Source organism: Marmota monax, unplaced genomic scaffold (assembly GCF_021218885.2).
Source record: "Marmota monax isolate L192 unplaced genomic scaffold, Marmota_monax_Labrador192_F-V1.1 WCK01_AAM20220418_F8-fsc00021, whole genome shotgun sequence".
In the NCBI taxonomy this organism is placed as follows: Eukaryota; Metazoa; Chordata; class Mammalia; order Rodentia; family Sciuridae; genus Marmota; species Marmota monax.
In genome coordinates, this window is record NW_026695228.1 from 26,585,928 (window position 1) to 26,605,698 (window position 19,771).

Below are 19,771 nucleotides of genomic sequence, written 5' to 3' on the forward strand. Positions count from 1 at the left end.
CCTGGCCAGCCCCCGCGTGTCCTCTCCAATGGGAGCCCTGCGCGGGAGGGGGCGGGACCTGGGGGCGGGGCCGGGGCCCGGAGGGGTTGGGCTCCAATCTTTGTTTCTAATCTGGGCGCTTTGGAGACCCCTCTTACTGCGTGTGACGGGTCTGGAGAGGTTGGTTGTCATTCATTCATCCCTTCATCCATTCATAGATTCGTCAAACAGATACTGAGCGCTGACCGTGTGCCTATGAACAGACCAAAAGGTGACATTAATACAAATTTTTGGTTATAGATGGACACAATATCTTTATTCTGTTTATTTATTTTTATTTGGTGCTGAGGATGGAACCCACAGCCTCACATGTGCGAGGCAAGCGCTCCACCACTGAGCCACAACTCCAGCCCAAGATGCCATTTTTCATTCTTCAGATTGGCAAGAATTTGAGTTTGGTCACATCAAACCCGAGTGAGCAAATGCTGCAGGGCAGAATGGTCTCTGACCGAATGATTCCAAACCATGTTCATGCTGCGTGACTCCTCTCTCCAGCATTGACCCTAGAGAAGCCAACACAGGCGGATGTGCATGGGGCATACGTGTCAAGGGGTGTGTTCCCAGAAGCCTTGATCCTTACAGCCGAAAATATACATGTCTATCAATGGGGGTGGGGTGGGTTATACAACACGATTCGCAAGAGGAAATACAATAACTGTGGAGAAAAAAAAAATGAAGTCACCCGGGAAACACAAATTAGAACTTCAGTAACCTCGGTGAGATACTACTACACACCCATGAGAAGAGCCAAAACTAAAAAGACTGTGCCAAGGGGTGACTAGGATCTGGAGCTGATAGGAATGAAAAATGACACAGTCTCTTGGGAAAAGAACTGGCAGTTTCTTGTAAAGTTAAATGGACATCTAATGACTTAACCATTATACTTCCAGGTATTTACCCAAGAAAAGTAAATATATATATATATATATATATATATATATATATATATATATACCCCACCCCCACCCCAGGTAGGCGCTGAGCCACACACCTGTAATCACAGTGCCTCATGAGGGTGAGGCAGGAGGATAGCAAGTTTCAGGCCAGCCTCAGCAACTTAGCAATGCCCTGTCAAACAAGCAAGTGGGGGGCAGAGCACCCCTGGGTTCAATCCTTTATACCCCAAATTAATTAGATTTAAAAATAAAAATAAAGGAAAGACCCCCCCCCCAAAGACTTTTATATAAATATTCTTAGCAGCTTTCTACATAGTGGCCCAAAACCTAGAAGCAACCAAAATGTCCATCAACAAGTAAATGCTAAAGAAATTGTGTTCCTTCCATGTCATGTAATTCTCAGCAATAAAAGGAATGAACTAGGGGCAGGGAGACTAGTGCATGTATGAATATGTAACAATGCCTCCTACAATATAGACAATTAAAATGAATCAATTTTAAAAATTAAAAAAAAAATTAAATGAAAGGAATGAACTACTGATACATACAGCTAGGGGGCTGGGCATGGTGGCACACACCTGCAATCCCAGCAGTGGGGAGGCTGAGGCAGGAGGATCACAAGTTTAAAGCCAGCTTCAGCAACTTATCGAGGCTCTAAGGAACTCAGCAAGACCCTATTTTTTAAAAAAGGGGCTGGGGAGGGGGCTCAGTGGTTAAGCACCCCTGAGTTCAATTCCACAGTACCAAAAAAGAAAAAGCTTGCTGGGCTCCATGGTGCACACCTCAAATCCCACCAGCTTGGGAGGCTGAGGAAAGAGGATGGCAAGTTCAAGGCCTGTCTAGGCAATTAGCAAGACCTTGTGACAAGATAAGATAAAAAAGGCTGAAGATGCATGTAGCTCTGTGGTACAGCACGATGGGTTCAAACTTCAGCACCAAAATAAGGATAATAATGCCCAGTGAAAGAGATCAGACACTTGTTTCCATAAAATTCTAGAACACATAATCAACTTAAGATAGCAGAGCATACCCCTCAGTAAAAATTTAAAAATGTGGCATATATACACACATGGAATATTACTCAGCAATAAAAGAGAATAAGATCATGGAATTTGCAGGTAAATGGATGGCTTTGGAGAAAATAATGCTAAGTAAAATGAGCCAATCCCAAAAAACCAAATGCCGAATGTTTTCTCTGATGTAAGGTGACCGACCCATAATGGCATAAGTAGGGGAAGCATGGGACGAATAGAGAAACTCTAGATGGTGCAGGGGAAGGGAGGGGGCAGGGGGTTAGCAATGATGGTGGAATGTGATGGACATCATTATTCAAAGTATGTGTATGAAGACATGAATTGGTTTGAACATACTTTATATACAAACAGAAATATGAAAAATTGTGCTCTATATGTGTAATAAGAATTGTGATGCATTCCACTTCATGTATTTAAAAAATAAAATCAAAAATTAAATATTAAAATAAAACAAAACAAAACTTTTAACTGATCAAACAAAAAAAAAAAACAAGATAGCAGAGCCTAGATTATGGTTTGCCTTCAGGGGCAGTAGCCGCTGGCAGAGGAGCTTCCGGGTGACAGAAAACAGAAGTGTGGTTTCCACAGGTGGGTTCAGTGTGTGAAAACTTGACTTCTGCCCTTTCTCAGTGTATGTTTCATTTTTAAAATGGAAAAATTTAAATAGTTCGTGAGAGGGCTAGGGTGTAGCTCAGTGGTAAAGCGTTTGCCTAGCTTGTGTGAGGCCCTGGGTTCAATCCCTAGCATGGGGGGAGGGGAGGAAGTGGTTTGGCAAGTTATAATGGGACTGAATGTTTATACAGAGCTTACTCAGCATTAGGCAAGGTATTAAGTGCTTCACATTAAATCTTTGTGACCACTTTCCAGTGAGGGAAAGTGACACAGAGAGGTTAAGCAATTGACTCACAGTCACACTGTGAACATGCAATTGTATAAGGATTTGAACCCACGCAGTTGGATTCCAAGACCCCCAGACACGCTCCTCCCCCATTCCCTGTCATATCCCTTTTGCATAGCCTAGCTAGGCTCCTAGCTTGTATTGTTGAGTAAAACTAGCAAGTTACACGTAGTCACTTAGTCCAACATGATATGGGGAAAAGAGAGGGAGAGAAGAACAATAATCAGGAACCTCACCACACACGAACACATGCACACAGGCACACACGGAGCCAAAGAAAGATCTGGACAGTCCTCAGTTAACAGAGGGACCAGGATGGTGGGGTGTTAATCAAAGGGGATTGCTTTCTCTATGACATTCTCTAAGATAAAGTATTCATCTGTTTCTGGGGTAGGTAAAAACTCTATTGCAAAATATAACTTTAAATAAGTCAGTCACAAAGGTCCCTAGAGTCCTCACATGCATGGAGACAGAAGGCCAATGGTGGGTGCCTGTGGCTGGAGAGGGAGGATGGAGAGTTAGTGTTTTCTGGGTTCAGTTTCAATTTGAGGAGATGAAAAAGTTCTGGAAACAGATGGTGGTGATGCTTGCATCAAGAGTGTGTTCCATGCCACTTAAAAAGGGTTCGAGGGACTGAGGCTGGGGCTCAGCGGTAGAGCACTCAACTAGCACGTGGGAGGCCTTGGGTTTGATCCTCAGCACCACATAAAAATAAATAAGTAAAATAAAGGCATGTATCCAACTACAACTAAAAAATAAATATAAAAAAGAAATGGTTTGAGGGCTGGGGTTGTGGCTCAGTGGTAGAGCTCTTGCCTACAACGTGTGAGGCCCTGGGTTCCATCCCCAGCACTATATAAAAATAAACAAATAAAAATAAAGATATTGTGTCTATCTACAACTTTTTTTTTTAAATGGTTCGAGCTGGGCGCAGTGGCACATGCCTGTCATCCCAGTAGCTTGGGAAGCTGAGACAGGAGAATCGCCAGTTCAAAGCCAGCTTCAGCAATGGTGAGGTGCCAAGCAATTTGGAGAGACCCTGTCTCTAAATAAAATACAAAATAGGGCTGGGGAGGTGGCTCTAGTGGCTGAGTGCCCCTGAGTTCAATCCCTGGTACCAAAAACAAACAAATAAATAAATAAATAATAAAAATGGCTTGAATGACACATTTTTGTTATATTTTGCCACCATAAAAAGTTTTAAATTGACTTCAAATTTTAAGGTGCAACAGGGCTGTGAGGGTAGCACTAGGCACTGGAAAAGCACAGAGCAGGGATCCGCCCCAGACAGGGGTGGGCAGTCAGAAAAATCTCTGAGAGCTGAGTGCGGAGGGACAGCGGGTAAAGAAAGCAAAACGGGGTGGGGGAGGAGTTTTGCAAGCAGGGGTCAGGGGTCAGGACCTGAAGAAAGAGCGTAAGAAGGGGGAGAGAGAGGAACTAAAACTAGGGAAGTCACTGTGTCTGGGGCAAGGAGTTCAAGTGGTGCCATGTGGCTGAGGTCAGCAGGGTGTGGTTGTGCCAGATAGGGCAGCTCCAGGGTAATGGGGAGCTATGGTGGGTGGGGGAGTGAGTGAGGGCCCCAGCAACTGTGAGTTTCAGAGAGATGCCTTCAGTGCGTGGAGAAGGGTATGAGGATGGGGCCCCCGGAGGCAGGTCCCTGAGGGAGGATGCCCACATTTGGGAGGAACTGGGACAAGGCTATACAGCCTCTGGGGGACGGGGGTGGTTGTATCTAAGGCAGGGCAGGCTGGGCAGAGCCAGAACACAGAGCTGTTCTGTTCTCTGACCCCGCTGAAGCTTTTGGGCTCATGAATTTTTCAGCCAAACAAACCTTGAGTTTCGGATTCCAGGGCGCTGGGCCCAGGCTTTTGGGTTCTCTATACAGTCTGAAAACATCTCAGGGCCCCAGGAGAGGGATTCTTTCAAGGTTCGTGGCTGGTAGGAATACAGAGCACCCCCACCCTCGCTCCTTTGGGCAGAGGCAGCATAGAATCTCAGGCTTAGGCTTGGAAGAGCTGGAATTCCAGTTGGATGACTTTGTGCAGGTCACTTATCTTCTCTGAGCCTCAGTTTCCCTCTGTCAAGTGAAGATAATGGCCTTCCCTAAACCAAAGTGTTTCCTTGAGGGTCCCCTGCTTGGGAGGTGTTCAGGGCAGTGCCGCATAAGTCAGCAAAGCCATCAGCAGCCTTGGTTGAACCAGGCTCCAGCTTCTAATTCCGGCTTAACAACCTCCTTGCCGTGTGGTCTTGAGCAAGTGGCTTGACCTCTCTGTTCTGCTGACGATATGAACAAAAAACTGTGTCAGATGATAAGCTCTTAATAAATGTGCAATACTGCTGTCTTGTTGAAGATGCTGGATTGGAGAGGAAAAAGGAGTGGGGAAGGAGGCCTGATAATTGTTGCCTTTTCAGTTTCTTCCCTGAAGTCCCCACTCTCTGGGGCTAATAAAGGTCTGGGGCTGGGATAGAGGAAGGAAAGATGAGACCTGGGCTGGCTCAGGCCACAGCGCATCTGAGGTAGGCTGAGGTTTAGTTTCTCTTTCTTTTCTCCACCCTCCCCCAAACTGACCCACAGTTAATCAAGATCACAGAAAGCCCTAGGGTGGATCCTAGGTCCTCAACTGCTGATGTTCATGGGGCATCACTGCATCCCACAGTCCAAGGAAAGGGCACATGACTGTTATGTCCATTTGGGGGGGTGGGTAACTAGGGATTGAGCCCAGAGATGCTTAAGCACTACATCCCCAGCCCTGTTAAAAAAAATTTTTTTTAATATAGTTGTAGATGAACAGGATGCCTCTATTTTATTTGTTTATTTTCTTTCTTTTGTGGTGCTGGGGGTTGAAACCAGGGCTTTGTGTGTGTGAGGCAAGCACTCTACCAACTGAGCTATGTCCCCAGCCCTTACTTATTCATTTTATGTGGTGTTAAGATCGAACCCAGTGCCTCACACATGCTAGGCAAATGCTCTGCCACTGAGCTACAGCCCCATCCCCATCCCCAGCCCTTTTATTTCTTATTTTGAAACAGGGTCTAAGTTGCTGGAACTGAACTTGAACTTGCCATCCTTCTGCCTCAACCTCCTGAGTTACTGGGATTACAGGTATGAGCCACCACACCCAGGTTCATTATGTCCATTTAATAGAGGGGAAACTGAGTTATAGTGATGTGATCACACAAAATGTTGTACAACATTTTTAGCACACAGGATCATATGAGGTCAGGTGTAGAATTTACTGCCTTTAGCCAATCATGTCAACACTCAAAAAGTTTTGAATTTTGAGTTGGGTGCAGTGCCACATGACTGTAATCCTAGAGCACTGGGGGTGGGAGTGGGGAGCTGAGATGGAAAGATCACAAGTTCAAAGCCAGCCTCAGTCTCCACAAGGCACTAAGCAACTCAGTGAGACCCTGTCTCCAAATAAAATATGAAATAGTGCTGGAGATGTGGCTCAGTGGTTGAGCACCCCTGAGTTCAATCCCCAGTACCCCCCCCCCAAAAAAAAAAAGAAGAGAAAAAAGTTTTGGATTTTAGAGTTGGTGATGGTTTATTTATTTTTTATTTTTTATTTTTTGTACTGGGGATTGAGCCCAGGGCCGTGGGCATACTTACTGAGCGACACCCCAAGCTCAAATTTTGGAGCATTTCTGACTTCATATTTTCAGATTAGGGATGCTCTACCTAAATAATCATACGAAATTGTGTCAGCTACATCCCAGGCAGTGTTTCAACACCAGGTTGCATAAAATAACTCACTTAGTTGGTACCACAAGTTAATGAGGAAAGCAGAATGATTAGCCCCATTTCCTAGATGTGCAAGCTGAAATCCAGGAAGGTACAAAGCAAAGGAAGATTCAAACACAGGCAGCCAGCTCCGGAGTCCTGGTGCTTCACCAGCACACAAAGGGCAACAAAAACTTTGCTACAGCCAGCACCAGGCAGCAAGGGGCGGGACTGAGGCAGGAGGATGCAAGTTCCTGGCCAGCCTGAGCATTTAGTGAGAATCTGTCTCAAAATAAAAAAATAAAGTCGGGTGCGGTGGCGCAAGCCTGTAATCCCAGCGGTTTGGGAGGCTGAATCAGGAGGATCTGGAGTTCAAAGCCAGCCTCAGCAACAGCGAGGCGCTAAACAACTCAGTGAGACCCTGTCTCTAAATAAAATACAAAATAGGGCTGGGGAGGTGGCTCAGTGGTCGAGGGCCCCAAGTTAAATCCCCAGTACCTACCCCCGCAAACAAACAAATAAAAATAAAAAGGGCAGGAGATGTAGCTCAGTACTAGAGCGCCCCCTGGTGTCAACCTCCATCTTGGGGCAAAATTATGGTGGCGGGTCAAGTTCAGGGGTAGAGAGCTTCCCCAGCATGATCCAGGACCTGGGTCCCATCTCCAACACTGAAAAGGCAAACAAGAAAAAAAAAAAATCCCTGCAGTGCGATTTTGTTTTTCAGTACTGGGATTGAACCCAGGGGTGCTTTACCACCAAGGTACATCTCCAGGCCATCCATCTATCTGGCAATTGGGGATTAAACCCAGGGGGGCTTTACCACGGAGCCACATCACCAGCCCTTTTCATCTTTGTTTTGAGGCAGGATCTCCCTAAATTGCTGAGGCTGGCCTCGAACTTGCAATCCTCCCTCAACCTCCAGAGTCACTGGGTTTACAGGCATGTACCACCACGCCTGGCCTTTTATTTTTTTCTGTTTCTCTTAGGATCATCCCTTTTTTGTCTGTTTCAACCTCGTGTCTTTTGGCCTCCCTAGAAAAAGAGCAGTGACATTATCTATTTCAACTCTCACTGAGCCACAGATGATGTTTAATAAATAAATATTCACTTACTAAATAAATCATCCTCGTAAAAAAACAGCTTTCAGTAGGATATGGTGGTGCTCTCCTGTAATCCCAGCGGCTCAAGAGGATCAAAGCCAGCCTCAGAAATTTATTTTTTATTTATTTTTTTAAGAGGATGTAAATTCTTTTTTTAAAAAAATATTTATTTATTTTTTTAGTTTTCAGCAGACACAACATCTTTGTTTGTATGTGGTGTTGAAGATCGAACCTGGGCCGCACGCATGCCAGGCGAGCGCGCTACCGTTTGAGCCACACCCCCAGCCCAGCCTCAGGAATTTAGTAAGGCCTTGGATAACTTAGCAAGAATCTGTCTAAAAAAAAAAAAAAAAAAAAAAAAGCTTTAAGTGCTTCTGAGTTCAATCCCTGGTACTAAAAGGAAAAAGAAAACAGCTTCCATATGCCCAGTTTAGCACACACAGTAGTTGCTCAATAAATATTTGTTAAACGACTATTATTATGTATATATAATATATCCACTTATTTTCTGACATTCTATCAACATCTAGTTGTATTAGAGTAGGAGTATTTATTTTATTTTATTTTTTTGCTGAGGATGGAACTCATGGCCTCATATATACAACTACAGGAACATCACTGCCACTGATCTAGTGGATCTATCTACGCTTCCAGATCTTTTTTTTTTTTTTTGAGAGAGAGAGAGAGTTTATTAATATTTATTTTTTAGTTTTCGGCGGACACAACATCTTTGTTTGTATGTGGTGCTGAGGATCGAACCCGGGCCTCATGCATGGCAGGCGAGCGCGCTACCGCTTGAGCCACATCCCCAGCCCTTTTTTTTTTTTAAATGAGTGAAAAAGAACACTAGGATTAAGAAAAGCAGCTACATTTGTCCTACTCTGAGTGCTATCCATGGTTTCTAGCACTGAATGGAAAAACGACTGAGTTTGAAAAGAGTCATTTAGTAGTAAAATTTATTATATGGATGGATGAATTGGACAAATATTGAGTCGACAGCGAGGGGCTCTGGGGACAAACATAAACAGGACGAGGTCCTCCCCTACTGGGACTGACATTCCTGTGGGAGAGATAGGGAATGAACAGGAAGGGTGACTAAGTGGAGGATGGCCGGAGGGAGGAATGGAAGGAGGGATGGTTGGGCGCATGGAGGGCGGGCGGTCAATTGGACCGGGTTCTGTGCGCCCCAGCACTCCTGAGCGCCTAGGGAAGGCGAGGCGGGGCCGTGGTTCCGCGCTTAGTCTAGCTCCTCCCAGACCCTGTGGCCAGTCAGGTCGGCCGACGGCGACGCTCACCTGGCGGCCTCCCCTTTAAGAGGCGCTCACCTGGGCGCTCACCTGGGTGCGGGCGCTTCCGCAGGAAGAGGAAGCTGCACGGTCGTCGCCTCTCGGATCGCCCCGTCCGTCTCCCAGGTCCACCGGCCTCCACCATGTCCGCCTCAGCAGTTTTCATTCTTGACGTCAAGGGCAAGGTGAGGGTGACTAGAGGGACTGTGGGGCCGACAGGTGAGGCGCGCTCCGTGGGATCCGGGGCCCACCTCTCTCCTCCGCACAGGCTAGGCAGGTCTTGGAGGCGTGGGGACACCGCCGTCCCCAGCAATTCCTGGGAGTCCCGCTTACTCCCCAAGTGGCCTGGGGTCAGTCAGACTCTCAGAGCCTCCATTCCCCTTTATGTAAAAATGGGGACAACAAGGCCGGGCTGCAGCTCAGTTGGTGGGGTGCTCGCCCCGCGTGCACAAGGCCTGGATTCAGTCCCCAACGGGAACAACAAAGGTCCCCACCCAGTGCTCATTAGAATACGTATAAACCACTTGGCTTAGTGGCCCTGCTGCAAAGTTAAGCGCTCTGTAAATCGAGATTCATTCCATCGCCAGTGTTAATGGCACCTCTGGGGAAAGGGGCTGGAACCCTCATTTCCCTATGGGCCCGCCTTGCCCCTTCCTGAAACCCCTTGCCCTTAAAGGTGGTGATGACAGTGATGGTGAAGGGGAAAACATAGTAGTGAGAGCCAGGCGAGGCCCCTCATGCCTGTAAACCCAGTGGCTCTGGAGCCTGAGGCAGGAGGATCACGAGTTCAAAGCCAGCCTCAGCAAAAGCAAGGCGTAAGCAATTCAGTGAGACCCTGTCTCTAAATAAAACATAAAATAGGGCTGGGGATGTGGGTCAGTGGTCGAGTGCCCTTGAGTTCAATCCCTGGTACTCCCCCCCTCAAAAAAAAAAAAATAGTAGTGAGAGCCCAGCTAGGGGGTGGTACTGGCCTATAGTCCAGCTACTCAGGAGGCTGAGGCAGAGAAAGGATCACTGAGTTTCAGATTAGCCTGGGCAACATAGGGAAACCCAGCCTCAAGAAAACCAGCAAATAAAAATTAAAATAAAATAAAAACAGGTAATACCAACCTCTCCCATGGACAAGAGCAGAATTCTGAAGCCTTGGTTCAATTTGTTTCTGCACTTCTTATGACTTATAAACTCAATTTACCCAATCTGTAAGACGGAGATGCTGATGTGGCAACAATGAAATAAACTGAGAAATGTCAAACCTTTGTTCCTTTTATTTTTTTGCGGTGATGGAGAGTGAACCTAGTGTCTCATGCATTTGAAGCAAGCACTCTGCCGCTGAGCTACATCACAGCCCTTGTTTATATTAAGATAGGAGCTTGCTAAATTACTCAGGTTGGCCTTGAACTTGAGATCCTCTTGCTTCAGCCTTCCCAGACACTGGGAGTAGCTGGGATTACAGGCTGTGCACCACCATGCTAGCACAATCCTCCTTGGCAGGAAGCACACTGGGTTTCAGTGAGGGCTCTGAATACATTAGCTGTTATCATGTGCCCATTTTATAGGCAGGGAAACTGAGGCACATAGAAGCAGAGCCTTGGCTTGTTCCCCTCAACTGGGAAATCCAGCCAGAACTGGACACTCTGAGGCCCCAAGGTTGTGGGTTCTCAGATACTGGGGGTGACCAGGTCATCCCCTTTATCCACCCTTAGCCCCTGATCAGTCGCAACTATAAGGGCGATGTGGCCATGAGCGAGATTGACCATTTCATGCCTCTGCTTATGCAACGGGAGGAGGAGGGTGCCCTGGCACCACTACTGAGCCATGGCCGGGTCCACTTCCTGTGGATCAAACACAGTAACCTCTACTGTATCCAGCCCAGGTAGGGCCCCTGGGGGCTCAGGGTGGTGGCACTTAGGCACTGAGAGGGTGACCTAAGGACAGGAATTGCATAGCACATCTGCAGTGACTCGGGTTATCTCTAGGGGTGGTTTGCATGGGGGTAGTGGTGGGACATAGATTGGAAGTTCAGGATCTGTACTGCATTTGAGCCCCACCCCTCCAATGTCACCTTTTCCTTAACCTTGCTGCGCCCAGTGGTGGCCACCACACTGAAGAATGCCAATGCCTCCATGGTATACTCCTTCCTCTACAAGACTGTGGAGGTAAGTACTGGCCTCTCATTGGCCCACTGTTCTGTGTCCACCTCTTTCAAGGGTCCTATCTCCCAGGAAACCAGCCTTCCCTGGCCTTCTGTAGGGGTCTCTGGGTTAGCCTGTGCTTCCCCATCAAAGGCTCCTTAGCTGTTCAGATCATCTCTTCTTCTGGGTGCAGTGTAATCTCAGTGTCTTGGGAGGCTGAGGCAGGAGGATTGCAAGTCTAAAGCCAGCCTCAGCAATTTTGTGAGGCCCTAAGAAACTCAGCAAGACTTTGTCTCTAAAACATGAAAAAGGCCTGGGGATGTGGCTCAGTGGTAAAGCACCCCTGGGTTGGTTCAATCCCTGGGACACACACCCACACAAAAGATCATCTCTTCCTCTAATGAAGGAACCAGGGAGATCCCTGAGCCAGCGGGCTTAGGATCCAGCCCCAGCTTCCCCACTTCCTGTTACTTGACCCTAAACAAGTCCTACCTCAGGGTTGTTGTGCAATTTAATGAAATTAATATGTATAAAGTGCCTAGAACAATCTCCAGTGCAGTCGACCCTTGATATCCACTGGGGATTGGTCCCAGGACATTCCAAGATGCCAGTATCCAAGGATGCTCAAGTCTCTTGTATAAAATGTTCTAGTATTTCATAGAACCTATGCACATCCTTCTGTAGACTTTAAGTAATCTCAAGATGAAATTATAATACTAAGTGCTATGTAAATCTATATAAAGTTGTAGATTGTATTGTTTAGGAATCATGACAGGACTTTATTCAAGTTCAGCACAACATGCAACTTTCTTTTGGAACTTTTTTTTTTTTGGTACTAGAAATTGAACCCAAGGGTGCTTTACCACTGAGCTATCTTGGGGATGTGACACAGGTTCAAACATGAAATTAACTTATATTTTGCTAGGTGGTGGCATACACCTATAATCTGGGTGATTCAAGAGAGGCAGAAGCCAGGAGGATTGCAAGTTCAAAGCCAGCCTCAGTAACTTAGAGAGGCCCTCAGCAACTTAGAGAGACTCGGTCTCAAAACAAAAAATAAAAAGTGCTGTGGATATGGCTCAGTAATAAATCACCCCTGACTTCAATCCCCAGTGCCCCCCAAAAAGAAAATAATTTATTTTTTATATACACCTTATACATATAGACTGAAGATCGTTTTTTGTTTTTGTTTTTTTGGGTACTGGGGTTGAACTCAGGGCACTGGACCACTGAGCCATATCCCTAGCCCTATTGTATTTTATTTAGAGTCAGGGCTCACTGAGTTGCTCAGGGCCTCACCTTTGCTGAGGCTGGCTTTGAACTCGTGATCCTCCTACCTCAGCCTTCCAAGTCACTGGCATTACAGTCATGTGCCGCCATGCCCGGCTAGTTACAGTTCTCTATGGCTCACATACAACAAAAAATACACACATACTTGATACATATATTTATAAAATCCTTTTAATTCCTTCCTCCAGAAGTCTTCTTTACAGAATCTTCCTAGACCTCTCTGCCCTCTAGGATCCTGTGGCTGCTTGTATTTTCCTCCTTACTGTCCCTGATTGGATTGGATTGGTTCTGTGATCCATCCATTTTCCATTTTCCCCATGAGGGGAGAGAACCTGTCTGCTTTCTCTAACATTAATGTCCCAGCACAGGCACAGAGTAGGTACTCAATAATTGCTTTTTGGATGGTGGCTTCAATGACTGCAGACACAGCCCATGGCCATAGCCACACCTATGTGGCAATCTGTGTGCTCCCACCCCAGGTCTTCTGTGAATACTTCAAGGAGCTGGAGGAGGAGAGCATCCGTGACAACTTTGTCATTGTCTATGAGCTGCTGGATGAGCTCATGGACTTTGGTTTCCCACAGACCACGGACAGCAAGATCCTACAGGAGTGAGTGGGCCACATGGGCAGCTGCGGCTGGGCCGTGGGTGGAAGGAATCCAGGAAGGCCCAGAGGTGTTCCAGGGACTAGCTGCTGGTCCCCGTTGCCCTCCTGCCAGGTACATCACGCAGCAAGGCAACAAACTGGAGACTGGCAAGTCACGGGTGCCACCCACGGTAACGAACGCCGTGTCTTGGCGCTCTGAGGGCATCAAGTACAAGAAGAATGAGGTCTTCATTGATGTCATAGAGTCTGTCAACCTACTGGTGAGGCCCCGCATCTCCACTCCACCCCCATCACGGCCTACCAGCAGGAGAGGGGACCCTAAGCCTGTTGACCTCCATGTGTCTGTCTGCAGGTCAACGCCAATGGCAGTGTCCTGCTGAGTGAGATCGTGGGGACCATCAAGCTCAAGGTGTTTCTCTCCGGAATGCCTGAGCTGCGGCTTGGCCTCAATGACCGCGTGCTCTTTGAGCTCACTGGCCGTAAGATTCTGGGGGATCCTCTGACCCAAGCATGCCCAAGGGAACCAGAGAGCCCAGGGCACCTGGGAACCCAAGGAATGCAGTCAGATCTGAAATAAGTTCTCGTGCGCCCTCTGCCGGTCAATCACAGTGCTGCAGTTGCAATTTAACTGAGCAAAAGCTTTTTCATTGTCAAAGCGCACACACTGGTGGAATTTGACATCCTCCTGCTGCATTCCAGGAGCAGCTCTCTATCTTGCCCTCATGGCCTTGATATTCTAGTGGGAGAAGACACATCAGCATCATGTTTAAAAGGCTGACATCAATATCCAGGCTCTGGCTTCACATCTTAGCTCTGCCCTACCAGTTGCTTATGCTCTCTGGGCCTCAGTTTCCTCATCTGTCTACGCCTTGGTAGTGCTGGGTAGGGAAGGTGGAAATACCTACCCTGGCATCCAAGGTCACTGTCTTTACTGACCTCCGAGTTTCAGGCAGCAAGAACAAGTCCGTGGAGCTGGAGGATGTCAAATTCCACCAGTGTGTGCGCCTCTCGCGCTTTGACAATGACCGCACCATCTCCTTTATCCCGCCTGACGGTGACTTTGAGCTTATGTCCTACCGCCTCAGCACCCAGGTGAGGCGTGGTCAAGCCCTGTGGGAATGGGGTGGTGGTGTAGATGAGCTGGGATGAGGGTTGATCCCAGAGTCTCTGAAAACTCTTCTGTTCTGTCTGCAGGTCAAGCCACTGATATGGATTGAATCTGTCATCGAGAAGTTCTCCCATAGCCGAGTGGAGATCATGGTCAAGGTGGGTCCTGCGGCGAACATGTTAACGAGGAATGGTCTTTCCCACCTGTCTTTTTCCTAGTCCGACCCTCCTGCTGTTCTTCTTCTGCATTGTTTCCTCTTCGTTTATTTATTTTTTCTTCTTTTTTATATTGGGAATTGAAACCAGGACATTGTGCAAGCTAGGCAAGTGCTCTACCACTGAGCTATATCCCACCCCTTTTTATTGTATTTAGAACTGGGTCTCCCTAAGTTGCCCAGGCCAGCCTCGATCTTGTGATCCTCCTGCCTCAGCATCCTGAGTAGCTCGGATTGCAGGCATGTGCCACCGTGCCCACCTCTTCAGAGTCCTTAACTTGTGATTTTCACAAAGAAAGTTCTCAATAATGTTTCAATAACAAAAGGGGTATTAACTATTCGTTATGTAATTTTAACTGACTCTGTACTTTGTACAGAGACTGAGGGATGTGAGAGAAGACCAAAAATCTTGCAGGTCGGAGTACTTGCAGGTCAAAGAACTTGCAGGTTGGGACTGGGGTAGTGGCTCAGCAGTAGACTGCTCGCCTAGCACCTGTGAGGCACTGGCTTTGATCCTCAGCACCACATAAAAATGAATAAATAAAATGAAGGTATTGTGATCAACTACAACTAAAAAATATCATTTCTTTCTTTCTTTCTTTTTTTTTTTCTTGTGGTGCTGGGGATTGAACCCAGGGCCTTGCGCATGTGAGACAAGCACTCTACCAACTGAGCTATATACCTGGCCCAAAACTAATATTAAAAAAAAAAGTGGGGGGCGGGGCTGGGGTTGAGGCTCAGTGGCAGAGTGCTTGCCTAGCATGGGTGAGGCACTGGGTTTGATCCTCAGCACCACATAAAGATAAATAAATAAATAAAGATTAAAAAAAAAAAAAAAAAAACCTTGCAGGTCAGTTGATGAAATAGATCAATGATCCACAGATCTTGTCTGATAGGTTATCACCACAGGTAATAGGAGCTGGGCATACATGAGGCCTGTGTTGTTTTTTTCTTTTTCCTTTTCTTTTTCTTTCTTTCTTTTCTTTTTTTTTTTTTTTTTTTTTTTTTTGGCAGGGGGTACCAGAGATTGAACCCAGGAACACTTGACCACTCAGCCATATCCCCAGTCCTTTTTATGTTTCATTTTGAGAAGGACTTCACTAAGTTACTTAGAGCCTTGCTAAATTGCTGAGGCTGGCTTTGAACTCATGATCCTCCTGCCTCAACCTCCTGAGCTGCTGGAATTACAGTCATGTGTGTCCATGTGTGGCCCTACTTGATTTTTTTTTTTTTAGTACCAGGGATTGAACCCAGGGGTACTCCGACACTGAGCCACATCCTCAGCCCTATTTTATATAGAGTCAGGGTCTCCCTGAGTTGCTTATTACCTCGCTTTTGCTGGGGCTGACTTTGAACTCACAATCCTCCTGCCTCTGTCTGCTGAGCTGCTGGGATTACAGGCGTGCACCCCTGCACCTGGCCCAATCTTTCCTTATCCCATTCCTTTTCCCTTCCTTCGTTCCCTTTCATTCATTTCTCTCCACCTACTCCACTGATCTTCCTTCTATTTTTATTTTCATCCCCCTGCCCCATATTTTTGATTAGCTTCTGTTTTTGTGTTTTTTTTTTTTTTTTTTTTTTTGAGGGGGGGGGGCTGGGGGTTGGGGTACACAGTTCCAGCACTTCCAAAAGAGAGAGAGATCCTAACTCCCCTGTCCTCCTCTGTCCTAACCCAGCTCTGTCATCATTTACTTGGACTTGGGTATTCCTGGTCCCCTGGCTTCCACTCTTGGCCCCTATGTTCTGTTCTCCAGATGATGCCTAAACACCTAAGCCAGCCAGGAGCTACTGCTCAGAACCCTCCATGGCTTCCATCTGACCTGGCATAAAAGCCAGGAACCCAATAGAGTCCCCGCCCAGTTTGCTCTGTTAAGTCCCTGCCTGCACTTCCTCTCACTGTCCCCTTTGTTCGTTCACTCCCTCCAGCAACACCAGCCTTCTCACTGTTTCTGAAGCACACCCAGCAAAATGCTACCAAGGGGCTTTGCACTAGCTGTTCCCTCTCCCTCGATCACCCTGCTACCACCACCCAGATACCCACATGGCACCTTCCATCTCCTTTAGTTCTTTGCTTAAATGTCACCTCCCAGAAGCTTTCCCTGACCATCTGCCCCCTTTAAAGTTGTCATCCCAGGGAATGTAGATCAGTGACAGAACACTCGCCCAGCATGCAGGGGAGGCCCTGGGTTCATTTTCATTACTGAAAAGAAAGGGCTTGGTGGATGTTGGCAGAATATATCATTGAATTCTTCATGCTCATGCTCTCTCCCTGGACAGGCCAAGGGCCAGTTTAAGAAGCAATCAGTGGCAAATGGCGTGGAGATATCTGTTCCTGTACCCAGTGATGCTGACTCTCCACGCTTCAAGACCAGCGTGGGCAGTGCCAAGTATGTGCCAGAAAAGAATGTCGTTATTTGGAGTATCAAGTCCTTCCCAGTGAGTACTGGCAACAGGCAGGACATGTGAGGGAAAGAGGGCCTGGCATGGTGGGGGGATGAGGTGGGGAACGGATCAGGCACCCACATATGTATGTATACATGTGCTTATCCTTTGGGAGGGATAAAGGGTAGAACTCAGACCAATCTTCATGATGGAAAGTGGGTTTAAATGCCACATCCCACCCCAAGTTCTTAGGAAACCAGCCCTGGATTCAGATTTCTCACCCTGGACTTTCTGAGCCTGGTGAGTTTGGAAAATCTGCTGCCCCTCAGGGACTCAGTTTGCTCATCTATCAAATAAGCTGACTGATGATTTAGCTACATCCTTGGGTCACTGGAAGATTTTTGTGTTTTTTTTGAGACGGCATCCTGCTATATTGCCTAGACTGGCCTCAAACTCCTGGGCTCAAGTGGTCTTCCGACTCACCCTCCTGTGAGGGGGGACTACTGGGGTACCACTGTCCTCAGCCACTGAAGGATTTGGTCTGTTCATGTCATCTGGGTATGGGGGTTGTCCTCAGGCCTGAGAAGACAGGAGATGGTAATTCAGTCCCCGCACCTCTGGGTTTTACAGTTAGAGTCTTCCATGAGTCTTAAGCAGGTGCCTTTCCTTTCTTTTTGTGGTGCTGGAGATGAAACCCAGGGGTGCTTCACTACCGAGCCACATCCCAGCCCTTTTTATATTTTATTTTGAGAGTTTTGCTAAATTGCTAAGGCTGGCCTTGAATTTGTGATCCTCCTGCCTCACCCTCCTAAGTCACTTGGATTACAGGCATGCGCCATCTCACCCCTGTATAATGGGCTGCATGCAGAGATTGTTCCAGGGACTGTCGTGAAGATGGTCTGGAATGGATAGGGGGCCCTTGTGCAGCTGATGTCCCCATGTATTCTCAGGGGGGCAAGGAGTACCTGATGCGAGCCCACTTTGGCCTCCCCAGCGTGGAAAAGGAAGAGGTAGATGGCCGGCCCCCCATTGGAGTCAAGTTTGAGATTCCCTACTTCACTGTCTCTGGCATCCAGGTAAGGGAAGCAGGTAGGGAAGTGCCTCTCTGTGCCTTCAGTGGGTTCCCTGTTTCTCCTGTGCCTTGTCTCAAGTCACCTGGGATTACAGGTGTGAGCCACCATGCCAGCCCACCTCTTTCCTTTCTGTCCTGGACCACCTTCTCTCTGTTCATGCCATGCCACTTCCTTATTACCCTGTGTCATATATTCCCTTGGCCCAAACCATCGTTCCCTTCTGACCCATGGCATCTCGCTCCTACAAGCCTGGGCCACCTCATTTTGTTCCCTTTCAGGTCCGTTACATGAAGATCATTGAGAAAAGCGGTTACCAGGCCCTGCCCTGGGTTCGTTATATCACCCAGAGTGGCGGTAAGGCAGCCTGGTTCCTGGGATGATGGGGTCAGGGAGATGGAGGGGAGTGGGATCTCAGGGCTTAAACAGTGCTAAAATTCAACAGCCAGCCCTGCCTGTTCACAAGCCACAGTGAACCTCTGTACATCTATAAAATGGAGTCAGTGTCCAGGTCCAGGTTGGGTAAGGTTAGGATAAGGGACTGAATTCTTAGTACTTCCATCTGCTGCCTGGAAACCAGATTGTTGTCAAGGTTACCTTGTTTAACTCCATCCTAAGCTTTGTTAAATACTCTCGAGAAAGATTATGAAAGCTGGGGCAGGGGATGGATTTTAGGGGACTGTTCCTGTTCCTCTTTTCCTCAGTTCTTATAGGGCCCCTGCTCATTGTTTTTCTGCAGATTATCAACTTCGTACCAGCTAGATGGGAGAAGAAGTGGGGGTTTGAACATGGGGGATCCCTCTCCTCAGGGCCCCTCTGCATATTTTAGAGAGGAGCTGGAAATGTGTGGTTGTGTGTGTGTGGTGGTGTTGGGGGGGGCAGGCCACTGACTTAGCAAGTTTCCTGCTCCCAGCACCCAACCCCCTCCTGTATCTTCTACTAATGGGCTGGGAGGGGATGGTCTCTTTGCCTCCCTTACTCTTGGGCCCCCCACCATGATTTTATATGAAGAAATATCATAGGGGCTTGAATCCCCCCCCATGAGTGCCTTCTTGCAGTGTCCTGCCTTAGAGTGTACTGGGGACCCCCTCCTTCTTCACAGCTGCTGAGCCCAGAGGCTCCTCAAGCCTGTTACTCTGAGCTTTAGGATGTCATTAAAATGATGAATCTCCTTGCTGAGTACATGCTTCTTGGCTGGGGACTGGGGATGTCAGTTATGTCCCTGAAATGCTGATTGGGAGTGTCCGTTTGACACATGTCCATTTCTTAGCCCTGGTCATCACTCGCCTAGGCTAGGGCAGTAATCACCCTGGTGACCTGCTCTTGCCTGAACGTCCCCACCACAGTCTGGTTTTCCCCAGTAGCAGGCAGAGGGGTGGCTGTTAACTTCTTTCTTTTTTGGGGGTTCCAGGGATTGAACCCAAGGGTGCCTAACCACTGAGCCACATTTCAGACCCCTTATAGCCTTGCTATATTGCTGAGGCTGGCTTTGAACTTGTCATACTCATGCCTCACCCTCCTAAGCCGCAGGCTTGTGCCACCATGCCTAACCCGTGATTGTTAATTTCTTAGTCACATCAAGGTTTCTCTACCTAGACCCTTCCTGTGGTTCCAGTGTTGTTCAAAGTAAAAGCGAATGCAGCCCACAGGCCCCATCTGCACAACCCCACCCTATTTCCTACCACCCTCCCTGACCTCATCCCACTCTTACTTTCTAAGTCATAGCAAGCACACGCACCTCAGGGCCTCTGTGCCTTACACCAGTCTTGGTTTCCCCACAGAGCCATGTGGCCCCCTTCCTCACCCTCAGGTTTTAAATCAAATGCCACCTCTTTAGGTATGTTAATTCCTGTGACCTTGACCTGTTTTATCAGTTCCAGAGCCTTTACCACTGTAAAGAGATTTAATTACTCCTCCTGCAGCAGGAGCCGCCTGGCTAGCTCTCAGTTGGGCGCCTCCAAGAGGTACTCTGTAAAGATTTGTATAAAGAC

At 47.5% G+C, this 19,771-nt stretch overlaps 1 protein-coding gene across 3 annotated transcripts; it reads left to right on the plus strand.

Annotated features, from left to right (window-relative positions):
* Positions 1-8,984: 8,984 nt before the first annotated feature.
* Ap1m2 (adaptor related protein complex 1 subunit mu 2) lies at positions 8,985-18,951 on the plus strand. 3 transcript variants are annotated; one of them, XM_046437423.2, is made up of 12 exons: positions 8,985-9,162; positions 10,681-10,837; positions 11,066-11,133; positions 12,879-13,009; positions 13,119-13,266; positions 13,359-13,485; positions 13,950-14,098; positions 14,201-14,272; positions 16,606-16,764; positions 17,661-17,786; positions 18,062-18,137; positions 18,520-18,951. In XM_046437423.2, exons 1-12 carry the CDS (start codon positions 9,121-9,123, stop codon positions 18,540-18,542), a joined length of 1,278 nt encoding a protein of 425 aa, XP_046293379.1. In that variant the 5' UTR covers positions 8,985-9,120; the 3' UTR covers positions 18,543-18,951. The 3 variants fall into 3 exon arrangements, with proteins under 3 accessions (XP_046293379.1, XP_046293380.1, XP_046293382.1); XM_046437424.2 differs by having other exon boundaries at positions 8,992-9,162; positions 13,956-14,098; XM_046437426.2 differs by lacking the exon at positions 10,681-10,837 and having other exon boundaries at positions 9,031-9,162.
* Positions 18,952-19,771: the final 820 nt, after the last annotated feature.